Source organism: Bufo bufo, chromosome 5 (assembly GCF_905171765.1).
Source record: "Bufo bufo chromosome 5, aBufBuf1.1, whole genome shotgun sequence".
In the NCBI taxonomy this organism is placed as follows: Eukaryota; Metazoa; Chordata; class Amphibia; order Anura; family Bufonidae; genus Bufo; species Bufo bufo.
This window is the reverse complement of record NC_053393.1, coordinates 88572863-88585134: the sequence shown is the minus strand read 5'-3', so window position 1 is coordinate 88585134 and position 12272 is coordinate 88572863. Positions and strand designations below refer to the sequence as shown.

Below are 12272 nucleotides of genomic sequence, written 5' to 3'. Positions count from 1 at the left end.
ACATTTCACAGGCGGCTATTTTAGAAGAAGATATTTATCGCTGAGAACTGTTAAAAGCATTTTTTTTTTTTGTAATTTCACACATTCCTGTGAATGGCCATTGTTCTCAGCCGTTAACTTGTGAGCTTTGTCTATTCTATATTAAAAATTCAGACATTTGTGTCCATCCTCAGTGTACAGAACACTATGTGCTGAGGCCCCTCTCATAGAGACCTGATGTCAGTCAGTAAAGGACTGGTCATAGAACTTACAGGGAAATTTCCCAGTGGGCCGATGCCCTGGGTGGCGCCTAAGCCCTCCTCATGGCCGTAGGCAGGGTACAGAATGATCTGATGCTCTCGGGAGCATCGGGTACTTACGTACTTGGCCGGCGGCCACAGGTACCCTCCTCAATTCAATTGTATAGTCCTCTGCGGTGTTCCGTTCTGCTGGGGTATTGCTCGCCCCACCCACTTCTGTTGATCTCTGCCTACTTGTGTTGCCCCACCTCTGTCAGTCTGGATTTGCCTGCAACATGGGGCCACTTTTTTTTTTTTTTTTCCAGGGCCACTTAAGTTTCCCAGTCCGCCCCTGGTGTCAGCGCAGTCAGAAGATTTGCTGCCGAAATTTCTGCAACTGATTCACTCCTCTGAATGGGGCTTGCAGAAATCCATGTGCATGCTGCAGAAACAACCCCATTCAAAGGTACTCAAGAGAATTTCAGTTGCAGAAACTTCTGCCACCGGTGATCGGGTACGGCCACACATGGTGGACATGCTGTGGAATCTTCACAGTGCAGCAGATACAGCAGCAGCAAAGTGAATGAGATTTTAAAAATATCTTACCCAAGCACTGTGGAAAATGTCCACAATGGAATCTGCGCCTACTGTAACTTTACCTGCAGTGCATCATGGAAACGTATGTTGTGGATTTCCATGGCAGATTTCATCCATTGTGATGCAGAGGGTCGGACAATCTGTGGCGAACCCGCAGCATTGACGCTATGTAAACTGCAACAAAATATGCAGCTTTACTGAGGCCTTGTGGACTGAACCTTAAGGCCTCTTTCACACGGGCATTGCGGGAAAATGTGCGGGTGCGTTGCGGGAACACCCGCGATTTTTCCGCGCGAGTGCAAAACATTGTAATGCGTTTTGCACTCGTGTGAGAAAAATCGGGCATGTTTGGTACCCAAACCCGAACTTCTTCACAGAAGTTCGGGCTTGGGTTAGGTGTTCTGTAGATTGTATTATTTCCCCTTATAACATGGTTATAAGGGAAAATAATAGCATTCTGAATACAGAATGCTTAGTAGGTGATTAATTGAGGGTTAAAAAAATAAATAAAAATTAACTCACCTTCTCCTCTTGTTCGCGTAGTTCCCGGTCTCTTCTTTACTTCTTTAATGATGAGCTGTGGGCTAAAGGACCTTTGGTGACGTCAGATCACATGCTCCAATCACATGGTCCATCACCGTGGTGATGGACCATGTGATTGGAGCATGTGATCTGACGTCACCACAGGTCCTAGCCGATAGTTCATCTTTTAAGAAGTAAAGAAGAGACCGAGAACTACGCGAACAAGAGGAGAAGGTGAGTTAATTTTTTTATTTTTTTTTAACCCTCAATTGATCACCTACTAAGCATTCTGTATTCAGAATGCTATTATTTTCCCTTATAACCATGTTATAAGGGAAAATAATACACTGAATAGACTGTCACCTAGCAACCTTGCGTGAAAATCGCACCGCATCCGCACTTGCTTGCGGATGCTTGCGATTTTCACGCAACCCCATTCACTTCTATGGGGCCTGCATTGCGTGAAAAACTCAGAATATAGAGCATGCTGCGATTTCCACGCAACGCACAAGTGATGCGTGAAAATCACTGCTCATGTGAACAGCCCCATAGAAATGAATGGGTCGGTATTCAGTGCGGGTGCAATGCATTCACCTCACGCATCGCATCCGCGCAGAATACTCGCCCGTGTGAAAGGGGCCTAAAGGGGTTTTCTGGAAGTTTAGTATTGATGACTTATTCTCAGGATAGGTTATCCATATCTTATTGGTGGGGTTCTGACTCCATTCTACCCTGCCGATCAGCCGTCCGTTGTATAGTGGCTGTGCTTGGTCTAGAAGCTCAGGCCCATTCACTGAATGGCAAATAGGCCACGTGACCAATGAATGTGATGGCACCGACCTAGGAAGAGGCTGCAGCGATCACCGGAGCACCATGGCCTCATCAAACAGCTGATTGGCAGGGGTTCCTGGAGGTGGACCCCCACCGATCAGATATGGATGGTTTATCCTGAGGACAGGCCACCAGGAAATCCCCTTTAAGAATACGTCCACATGTTGTGGAATTGGTGCAGATATTTTCCTCAGCAATTCCACAAGTATCCACAAGTAAATCGTCCTCGGCAAATCCACAACACATCAACCACATCACCCGGATCTGTCTGTGGATTTCAACTATGGACAAAAGGTAAGCTGAGGGGGGAAAAAAAACCTCCCTTGCTCCCATGCCATTCTATAATCTGTCCTTCTGTGACTGGAATTATGGAGGTCGGCATGAGAGCAGACGAAAGGCAGAGGATTCAAGGGGTGGTCCAGGTTCAGAGCTGAACCCGGACATATCTCCTCCCCCCCCCCCCTCTGATATGAGCATCAGAGCATTTCATGCTTTTATGCTCTCCCTTGCCCTGTGCTGTATCCTGCAGGGTAAGGACTTTTTTGCTTCCACCTAGCAGAGTCCCCGGTGACGTCACCGGCTATAGCCGTTTTGCAGGCTAGGGCAGCCCTAAAGCCCGCCTATTAGTGCCGGTGATATCAGTGGTCTCACTGCTAGGCGGAAGACTCCGCCAAGCTTACCCATGGAGAGCCTGGTACATCACCGGATCTACAGAAAAAGCCCTTGCCCTGGGTGATTCAGCGCAGGGCAAGGGAGAGCATCGGAGCATGAAATACTCCGATGCTCATGTCAGAGGGGCTGTGTGGGGGAAGAAGGGGATATGTCCGGGTTCAGCTCTGAAACCTGACAACCCCTTTAACTTGGAATTCTTTAAAAAGTTTTTATTTTTTTTGTGGATTTTAGTGCAGATCCACAGCAAATCCACATCAAAATCTGCATTAAAAATAAAAAGCTAGCATTTTGTAATTATAAAAAAACCCAGAGCAATGAAGATAAAGAAATCTACAAGATTAGGCAGAAAGAGGCCAAGCAAGTTATAAGAACTTCTAAAGCGCAGGCAGAAGAAAAACTAGCTCAGTCTATGAAAAAAGGGGATAAGACATTCTTCAGATATATAAATGAAAAAAGGAAATTAAAACAAGGAATAACTAAATTAAAAACAAAGGACGGAAGGTATGTAGAAGAGAATAAAGGGCTAGCCGACTGCCTGAATGAATACTTCTGTTCAGTTTTTACAAAAGAAAAAGGAGAAGGACCTCCACTAGAAAGAATGACTATTAAATCGTTTGATGCATGTATCTTTACAGAGGAAGATGTTCTAAGTTTGCTGTCTAAGGTGAAGACAGATAAGTCACAGGGGCCTGATGAGATACACCCAAAATTATTAAAAGAGCTTAGTGGTGAGCTGGCAAAACCGTTAACAGATTTATTTAACCAATCATTAGTAACAGGAGTCGTCCCGGAAGATTGGAAATTGGCAAATGTCGTGCCCATTCACAAGAAAGGTAGTAGGGAGGAATCGAGCAACTATAGACCAGTGAGTCTGACATCAATAGTAGGCAAATTAATGGAAACCCTATTAAAGGATAGGATTGTGGAACATCTAAAATCCCATGGATTGCAAGATGAAAAACAACATGGGTTTACTTCAGGGAGATCATGTCAAACAAATCTTATAGATTTTTTTGACTGAGTGAATAAAATAATAGACGGTGGAGGTGCAGTAGACATCGCATATCTAGATTTTAGTAAGGCTTTTGACACTGTCCCACATAGAAGACTTATCAATAAACTGCAGTCATTGAGCATGGACTCCCATATTGTTGAGTGGATTAGGCAGTGGCTGAGTGACAGACAACAGAGGGTTGTAGTCAATGGAGAACATTCAAAACAAGGTAATGTTACCAGTGGGGTTCCACAGGGATCTGTACTGGGACCGATTTTGTTTAATATCTTCATAAGTGATATTGCAAAAGGCCTCGCTGGTAAGGTTTGTCTTTTTGCTGATGACACAAAGATATGTAACAGGGTTGATGTTCCTGGAGGGAAACGCCAAATGGAAAAGGATTTAGGAAAACTAGAAGAATGGTCAGAACTCTGGAAACTGAAATTTAATGTGGATAAGTGCAAGATAATGCACCTGGGGCGTAAAAACCCAAGGGCAGAATATAGAATATTTGACACAGTCCTGACCTCAGTATCTGAGGAAAGGGATTTAGGAGTAATTATTTCAGAAGACTTAAAGGTGGGAAGACAATGTAATAAAGCAGCACGAAATGCCAGCAGAATGCTTGGATGTATAGGGAGAGGTATAAGCAGTAGAAAGAGTGAAGTGCTTATGCCGCTGTACAGAACACTGGTAAGACCTCACTTGGAGTATTGTGCGCAGTACTGGAGGCCATATCTCCAGAAGGATATAGATACTCTAGAGAGAGTTCAGAGAAGAGCTACTAAACTAGTACATGGATTGCAGGATAAAACTTACCAGGAAAGGTTAAAGACCTTAATATGTATAGCTTGGAAGAAAGAAGAGACAGAGGGGATATGATAGAAACTTTTAAATACATAAAGGGAATCAACTCGGTAAAGGAAGAGAGCATATTTAAAAGAAGAAAAACTACCACAAGAGGACACAGTTTTAAATTAGAGGGGCAAAGGTTTAAAAGTAATATAAGGAAGTATTACTTTACTGAGAGAGTAGTGGATGCATGGAATAGCCTTCCTGCAGAAGTGGTAGCTGCAAATACAGTGAAGGGGTTTAAGCATGCATGGGATAGGCATAAGGCCATCCTTCATATAAGATAGGGCCAGGGGCTATCCATAGTATTCAGTATATTGGGCAGACTAGATGGGCCAAATGGTTCTTATCTGCCGACACATTCTATGTTTCTATGTTTCTATTAGCATTTATTCCTGGTGATAAATTCCCCATAGATTTTCTGTATGATATCTGTTTCCTATCTGCAGTATAAATTGACATGCTACGGATGTAATAATCCTCTCGGCAGATCAATTTACAAAAGAAAATTTCCATGCCGTGATGAGGTTTTAAAAAATCGCATCGACGTAGCTGGCACTTTATTATTATGCTGCGGATTTACTGCACTAAAATCAGCATAAAAATGAACACACTGTGCGCAGGTGGCCTTATGAGGTTGTTCGGTTAGGAAGCAATTTATTATATTTAGAGTTCCTCCGATACTAGCCTAGTTAAAGTAAGGGTACTTTCACACTAGCGGCAAGGAACTCCTTGAACAGCCTGTCGGATCCGTGCTGCCGCCAGTGCATGCGTGCCCCCGGACTACCACTCCGGCCCCATTGACTATAATGGGGGCGGGCCGGAGTTCTGGCGGCAGCACGGCAAACATGCCGAGAGGCGGCCGGGATAAAAGTACAACAGCCTGCCGGAGTTCCTTGCCGCTAGTGTGAAACTAGCCTAAGGAGCTGTGCGCAGTTTATGCCTCATTCACATGTCAGTGTTCGGTCAGTGATTTCCATCAGTGATTTTGAGCCAAAACCAGGTGTGGCTCTAAACACAGAGCAGGTGCAGATCTTTCCCTTATACCTTATGTCTGTGGAGGCTCCAATCCTGGTTTTGGCTCACAATCACTGATAGAAATCACTGACCAAACACTGACGTGTGAATGAGGCTTTAGCCGGTTTTTACTTCTTGAAAAAGTAGCCATTAATAAAAACAGTGGACAAAATACCTGATGAATGATGATAATGTAGCAGCCCAGGAGGAGCGAGCGAAGGATGGGAGTAGTGGCTATGGCTTCTTAGGGCCATGCAGCAAAGAGAGGGCACACCCTTTCTTTCCTCAGGGCACGCAGTGTTGTTGGGGTGCCCTCGATGTTAGGTGTTGGTCTGGGTACAATGTATGAGAGCAGGTGCAATAGTCAGCAGATGGGTAAGTCAGTAACCAGGCTAGTTGATATGAATAAATTAGTCTCTCTTTACTAAAGTACAGAGTAGGAGTAGTAGTACATCTGACATTACCAAGGCACAGCTCATAGGCATGTAACAGTGCAATTCTTCACCAATAGTAGTGTATGGACAACAGCAATAATGGAGGTTGTAGTACTCCTTCTCTCCGTCTCTCTAAAGTCTCTTAACCCCTTAAGGACATAGGACGTACCGGTACGCCCTATTTCCCGAGTCCTTAAGGACCAAGGACGTACCGGTACGTCCTGACTTCAAATCTGTATTCCGGCGCCCCAGGGGTTAATCGGAACGGGATTTCGGCTGAAATCATTCAGCCGGCATCCCGTAACAATGCAGGGGGGGGGGGGTCATTTGACCCCCCCGTATCGGAGATCGCAGCAAACCGCAGGTCAATTCAGACCTGCGGTTTGCTGCGCTTTTTGCAGTTTCTGATCAGATCAGAAACTTTAGAGTGGCTAAAATCAATATTTTTCACCCCCCCCTGCACCCCTGCACGATTTTATGCCGGCGGGGGGGGGGTGTCGCAGGCGGTGGGGGCGTTGCGGGAGGCGGGCGGTGCGGCAGGCGGGATCGCGATCCCCCGCCCGCCTCCCCATGAACGATCGTTGGCTTCTAGTGGGTATACCAGGGTGCCAGCACATTGCTGGCACTCTGGTATAAACGGCTGACATCTGTGCAGATGTCAGCCGTTTAACCCTTTCCATACCGCGGTCCGTATGGACCGCTGTATGGAAAAAGTTAACTGTCATCGGTCAGGGAGCTCCCTCCCTCTCCATCGGGGGGCTGCTGTGCCTTTGCAGCCCCCCGATGGAGAGGGAGAGAGCCCCCCGACAGCCCCCAGAGAGCCCCCCTCAGCTCGTGCTTACCCTTCCCCGTCTGCGAAGTTCTGAGCAGACGGGGAAGGTTCCCATGGCAACAGGACGCCTGCTCAGGCGTCCTGCTGTCCATGGTGCTGAACAGATCTGCTCTAAAAGCATAGATCTGTTCAGTGTAAGTAAAATACAGTACAGAACAATATATATTGTACTGTACTGTAATATACAGACATCAGACCCACTGGATCTTCAAGAACCAAGTGGGTCTGGGTCACAAAAATGTAAAAAAAAGTGAAAAAAGTTAAGATAAAAAAAAAAAACATTTATCACTGAATAAAAATTAAAAAAATAAAATACACTACACATATTAGGTATCGCCGCGTCCGTAACGACCTGATCTATAAAACGGTCATGTTACTTTCCCCGCACGGTGAACGCCATAAAAATCAAAAAATAAAAACTATGAGAAAATTGAAATTTTGCCCACCTTACTTCCCAAAAAAGGTAATAAAAGTGATCAAAAAAGTTGCATGTACGCCAAAATAGTACCAATCAAACCGTCATCTCATCCCGCAAAAAATGAGACCCTACTCAAGATAATCGCCCAAAAACTGAAAAAACTATGGCTCTTAGACTATGGAAACACTAAAACATGATTTTTTTTGTTTCAAAAATGAAATCATTGTATAAAACTTACATAAATAAAAAAAATAGTATACATATTAGGTATCGCCGCGTCCGTGACAACCTGCTCTATAAAATTACCACATGATAAAACCTGTCAGATGAATGTTGTAAATAACAAAAAAAAAAAAAACGTGCCAAAAAAGCTATTTCTTGTTACCTTGTTGCACAAAAAGTGTAATATAGAGCAACCAAAAATCATATGTACCCTAAACTAGTACCAACAAAACTGCCACCCTATCCCGTAGTTTCTAAAATGGAGTCACTTTTTTGGAGTTTCTACTCTAGAGGTGCATCAGGGGGGCTTCAAATGGGACATGGTGTCAAAAAACCAGTCCAGCAAAATCTGCCTTCCAAAAACCGTATGGCATTCCTTTCCTTCTGCGCCCTGCCGTGTGCCCGTACAGCGGTTTACGACCACATATGGGGTGTTTCTGTAAACTACAGAATAAGGGCCATAAATAATGAGTTTTGTTTGGCTGTTAACCCTTGCTTTGTAACTGGAAAAAAAATATTAAAATGGAAAATCTGCCAAAAATGTGAAATTTTGAAATTGTGTCTCTATTTTCCATTAAATCTTGTGCAATACCTAAAGGGTTAACAAAGTTTGTAAAATCAGTTTTGAATAGCTTGAGGGGTGTAGTTTCTTAGATGGGGTCACTTTTATGGAGTTTCTACTCTAGGGGTGCATCAGGGGGGCTTCAAATGGGACATGGTGTCAAAAAACCAGTCCAGCAAAACCTGCCTTCCAAAAACCAAACTGCGCACCTTTCACTCTACGCCCTACTGTGTGGCCGTACAGTAGTTTACGGCCACATATGGGGTGTTTCTGTAAACAGCAGAGTCAGGGCAATAAAGATACAGTCTTGTTTGGCTGTTAACCCTTGCTTTGTTAGTGGAAAAAATGGGTTAAAATTGAAAATTAGGCAAAAAAATGAAATTCTCAAATTTCATCCCCATTTGCCAATAACTCTTGTGCAACACCTAAAGGGTTAACAAAGTTTTTAAAATCAGTTTTGAATACCTTGAGGGGTGTAGTTTCTTAGATGGGGTCACTTTTAGGGAGTTTCTCCTCTAGGGGTGCATCAGGGGGCTTCAAATGGGACATGGTGTAAATAAACCAGTCCATAAAAATCTGCCTTCCAAAAACCAAACGGCGCACCTTTCACTGTACGCCTCGCTGTGTGGCCGTACAGTAGTTTACGGCCACATATTGGGTGTTTATGTAAATGGCAGAGTCAGGGCAATAAAGATACAATCTTGTTTGGCTGTTAATCCTTGCTTTGTTAGTGGAAAAAATGGGTTAAAATTAAAAATTAGACAAAAAATGAAATTCTCTAATTTCCTCCCCATTTGCCAATAACTCTTGTGCAACACCTAAAGGGTTAACAATGTATGCAAAATAAGTTTTGAATACCTTGAGGGGTGTAGTTTCTTAGATGGGGTCATTTTTGGGTGGTTTCTATTATGTAAGCCTCGCAAAGTGACTTCAGACCTGAACTGGTCCCTAAAAATTGAGTTTTTGTAAATTTCTGAAAAATTTCAAGATTTGCTTCTAAACTTCTAACCCTTGTAACATCCCCAAAAATAAAATATCATTCCCAAAACAATTCAAACATGAAGTAGACATATGGGGAATGTAAAGTCATCACAATTTTTTGGGGTATTACTATGTATTACAGAAGTAGAGAAACTGAAACTTTGAAATTTGCTAATTTTTCCAAATTTTTGGTAAATTAGGTATTTTTTTTGTGCAAAAAAAAAAATTTTTTTGACTTCATTTTACCAGTGTCATGAAGTACAATATGTGACGAAAAAACAATCTCAGAACGGCCTGGATAAGTCAAAGCGTTTTAAAGTTATGAGCACTTAAAGTTACACTGGTCAGATTTCCAAAAAATGGCCTGGTCCTTAAGGTGAAAATGAGCCCAGTCCTTAAGGGGTTAAAAGAATGTAGGCAGGCAATGAGGTGCTTGTTAACTGTTTCTGCTGTTTCTGCAGAATGTAGATATACAGTACCTTGAAAAAGTATTCATACCCCTTGAATTTTCCCCCATTTTTTCACGTTACACCCACAAACTTAAATGGATTGTCTCACCTCAGATATTGGGGGCAGATCCTAGCAATATGCCCCCAATGTATGATAGGTGCGAGTCCCACCTCTGGGACCTTCACCTGTCTTTAGAACGGAGGCTTCAAAGTGAAGGAGGGAGCACCATACATGCGCAGCCTCCCTCCATTCATCCCTATGGGAATGCCGAAAATAGCCGAGTGCTGACTCGGCTATTTCCATAGGCACCATAGAATTGAACGGAGTGGTGGTCTTGTTTGCGTGGTGCGCTTTCCATTCATTTCAGTGACTGCCGAAAATAGTCGAGTGCGCAGCTCAGTTATTTTCAGCGCTGCCATAGGAATTAATGGAAGGGAGCTGCGGATGCGCAGTGCACTCTCCTTTACTTTGTGAGCTCCATTCTAAAGATAGAACTCTGATAGAGGTATTTCAGTGACCAAAATATGGTGTTGCCCATCTAAGAAGCACCTGGACCTTCAAATTGTTAGGCTTGTTCTACCAGGTTTGCACCACCAATGAGGCAAGGTGAGGCGATTGCCTCAGGCACCACCAGGTAGGGGCAAGAAGGGGGCAGCGGAAGGGGTTGTATCTGTTTCTGCAGAATAGTATTGGGAAGCACAGTGGGCACAGTATGTGGCGCTGTATTATCCTGTATGTTTTGTAGCTGAGTATGTAATAATGTTTTCCAAGTATGTCTTTAACAATAGGCTTGAAGGGAAGTGGTTAGGTTACGAAATTGGCATTGGGGGGTTGAGACGCCCTTTCAGTTTTCTCCTCAGGCAGCAGAAAGGCTAGGTGCACACCTGGGTTCTACTGGGTACTGAAATGCCATTATGATGACGTAAACTGCTTTTTGGGTATACTGCAGGATTCAGAAGGTAAAGAAAAGTAGACTATTTTTATGGACTGTTCAGAAATTTCTGAACGGTTGGAAACCATGGTCAGGAACTCACTTCTTGATGCATCGTACATGTATGGTGTGTATTGGGACAGGGTTAAACCATGGTTAAAATGCTGGTTTTATTTTGTTGACCTGAGGCTCTGTTATGAGTTATGATACCTTTTTTCAAATATGCAAATTAGTACCAAGCGCCGCTTCTTTGTGGCCAGCCCCTCCCTTGCTGGTGTGATTGACAGGGCCAGTAAGTGGCAAAACAGTGAGGGAGGGTCTGGCTACAAAATGGAATGGAGCTTGAGAGCAACAAGAGCAATGTTGACGCCCTCATTGCATCCAAGACCTAATATGCACATTAAAGGGGTTATCCCTTAATTATTATTGGTGACCTATCCTCAGGATAGGTCATCTATATCACATTGTCAGGGGTCCAACACCTTGGATTCCAGCTGATCAGCTGTTTGAAGACTGTGAGCGCTGCTTCCTCTTCCTAGGCCATATGATGTCTTCGTACTTTGGTCACATAGCCTGGTTGCAGCTAAGCCCCATAAAAGTGAATGGGGCTGAGCTGCATTATCAAGCACGGCCACTGTACTATGTACAGCACTGTGCTTGGAGAGATGCAGGGAGCCAGCTGCACTCACTAGAGCTCCGGTAAGAGCGGCAACTCCCTGGAACAGCTGATTGGCAGGGGTGCCGGGACTATCCTCAGGATAGGTCATCATTATTTTTCCCCGGATAACCCCTTTAAGAAAAAATATCATCACTTGGGAAAAGAGCCTCAGATCAACCAAAGAAAAACAGCATTTTAATCAGGTGAACCACAACTATGTGTCTATGCCAACAATTGAATACGGAAGTCTCTGATGACAGATTCCTATTATCAACGCACCGTTGCTCCATTAGAGGAATGAGGTTTTCAGGAAACAAATTATTCGTCTCTTTTCAAATGTAGAAGCCTTGGTGCCAACTTGTGGTAATTCCAATATGGCAATTTCTACTACTCGAACTTGTACAGTGTTAATGGTTTTTAATTCTCAAAATAGACCTACTTGTATAACCATCAATGGAGTCGGGTATCTTGAACTTGTTAAAGTACTTATGAAATGGGCGTTTCTTGAACTTGCAGCAGAGCATATCACAATAATGTTCTTCTTCTGCTTCTGGTTGTATTTGCTTGTCAACATCCTTTTCTTTTTCAGTCTTTGCTTCTTCTTCTTTAGGAGGTGGCGGCTGTGGTGGAGGTGGCAGGGGTATTGCAGGTTTCTTTTTAGCTGGAGCTAAAAAAGGGAACATCAATTGCAACATCATACACAAGTTGTACACCCTACATAGTATGGCGTTGTTGCCTTCTTCCCTTTGACTGCTTATAGAGGGCGGCTACTGTAGTAAATTTAGGTTTTCAGAAAGTTGTTGGTCTTGGACTATTATGTTTGCCGAATGGAAATAGTGCGAAGGATGAATTACAGAATATAATAACAGAGAGAGCAACTTTGGCCCACATGTATCTATATTGGCATATTCTGTGTCAGTCTTAAATTCTTCAGTTTTTTTTTGGAGTCTATTTTGTAACTGTGTTTTATGGATTGCATCCTATGGCAGCCTGCTGGTAGCAGCCCCACTTGGCTAGCCATGACCACTTGGGTAACAGGAATGACAAACTGGTTTACAATGGACAAATATTAATTCCTATT

At 43.5% G+C, this 12272-nt stretch overlaps 1 protein-coding gene across 1 annotated transcript in view; it reads right to left on the bottom strand.

Moving 5' to 3' along the window:
- Window positions 1–12272, bottom strand: part of CNGB3 (cyclic nucleotide gated channel subunit beta 3) — a 286679-nt gene that overhangs the window by 148208 nt on the left and 126199 nt on the right. The window contains exon 5 of the mRNA XM_040433859.1: window positions 11631–11858. Coding sequence (XP_040289793.1) covers window positions 11631–11858 — 228 coding nt within the window. The remainder of the gene's footprint in view (window positions 1–11630; window positions 11859–12272) is intronic.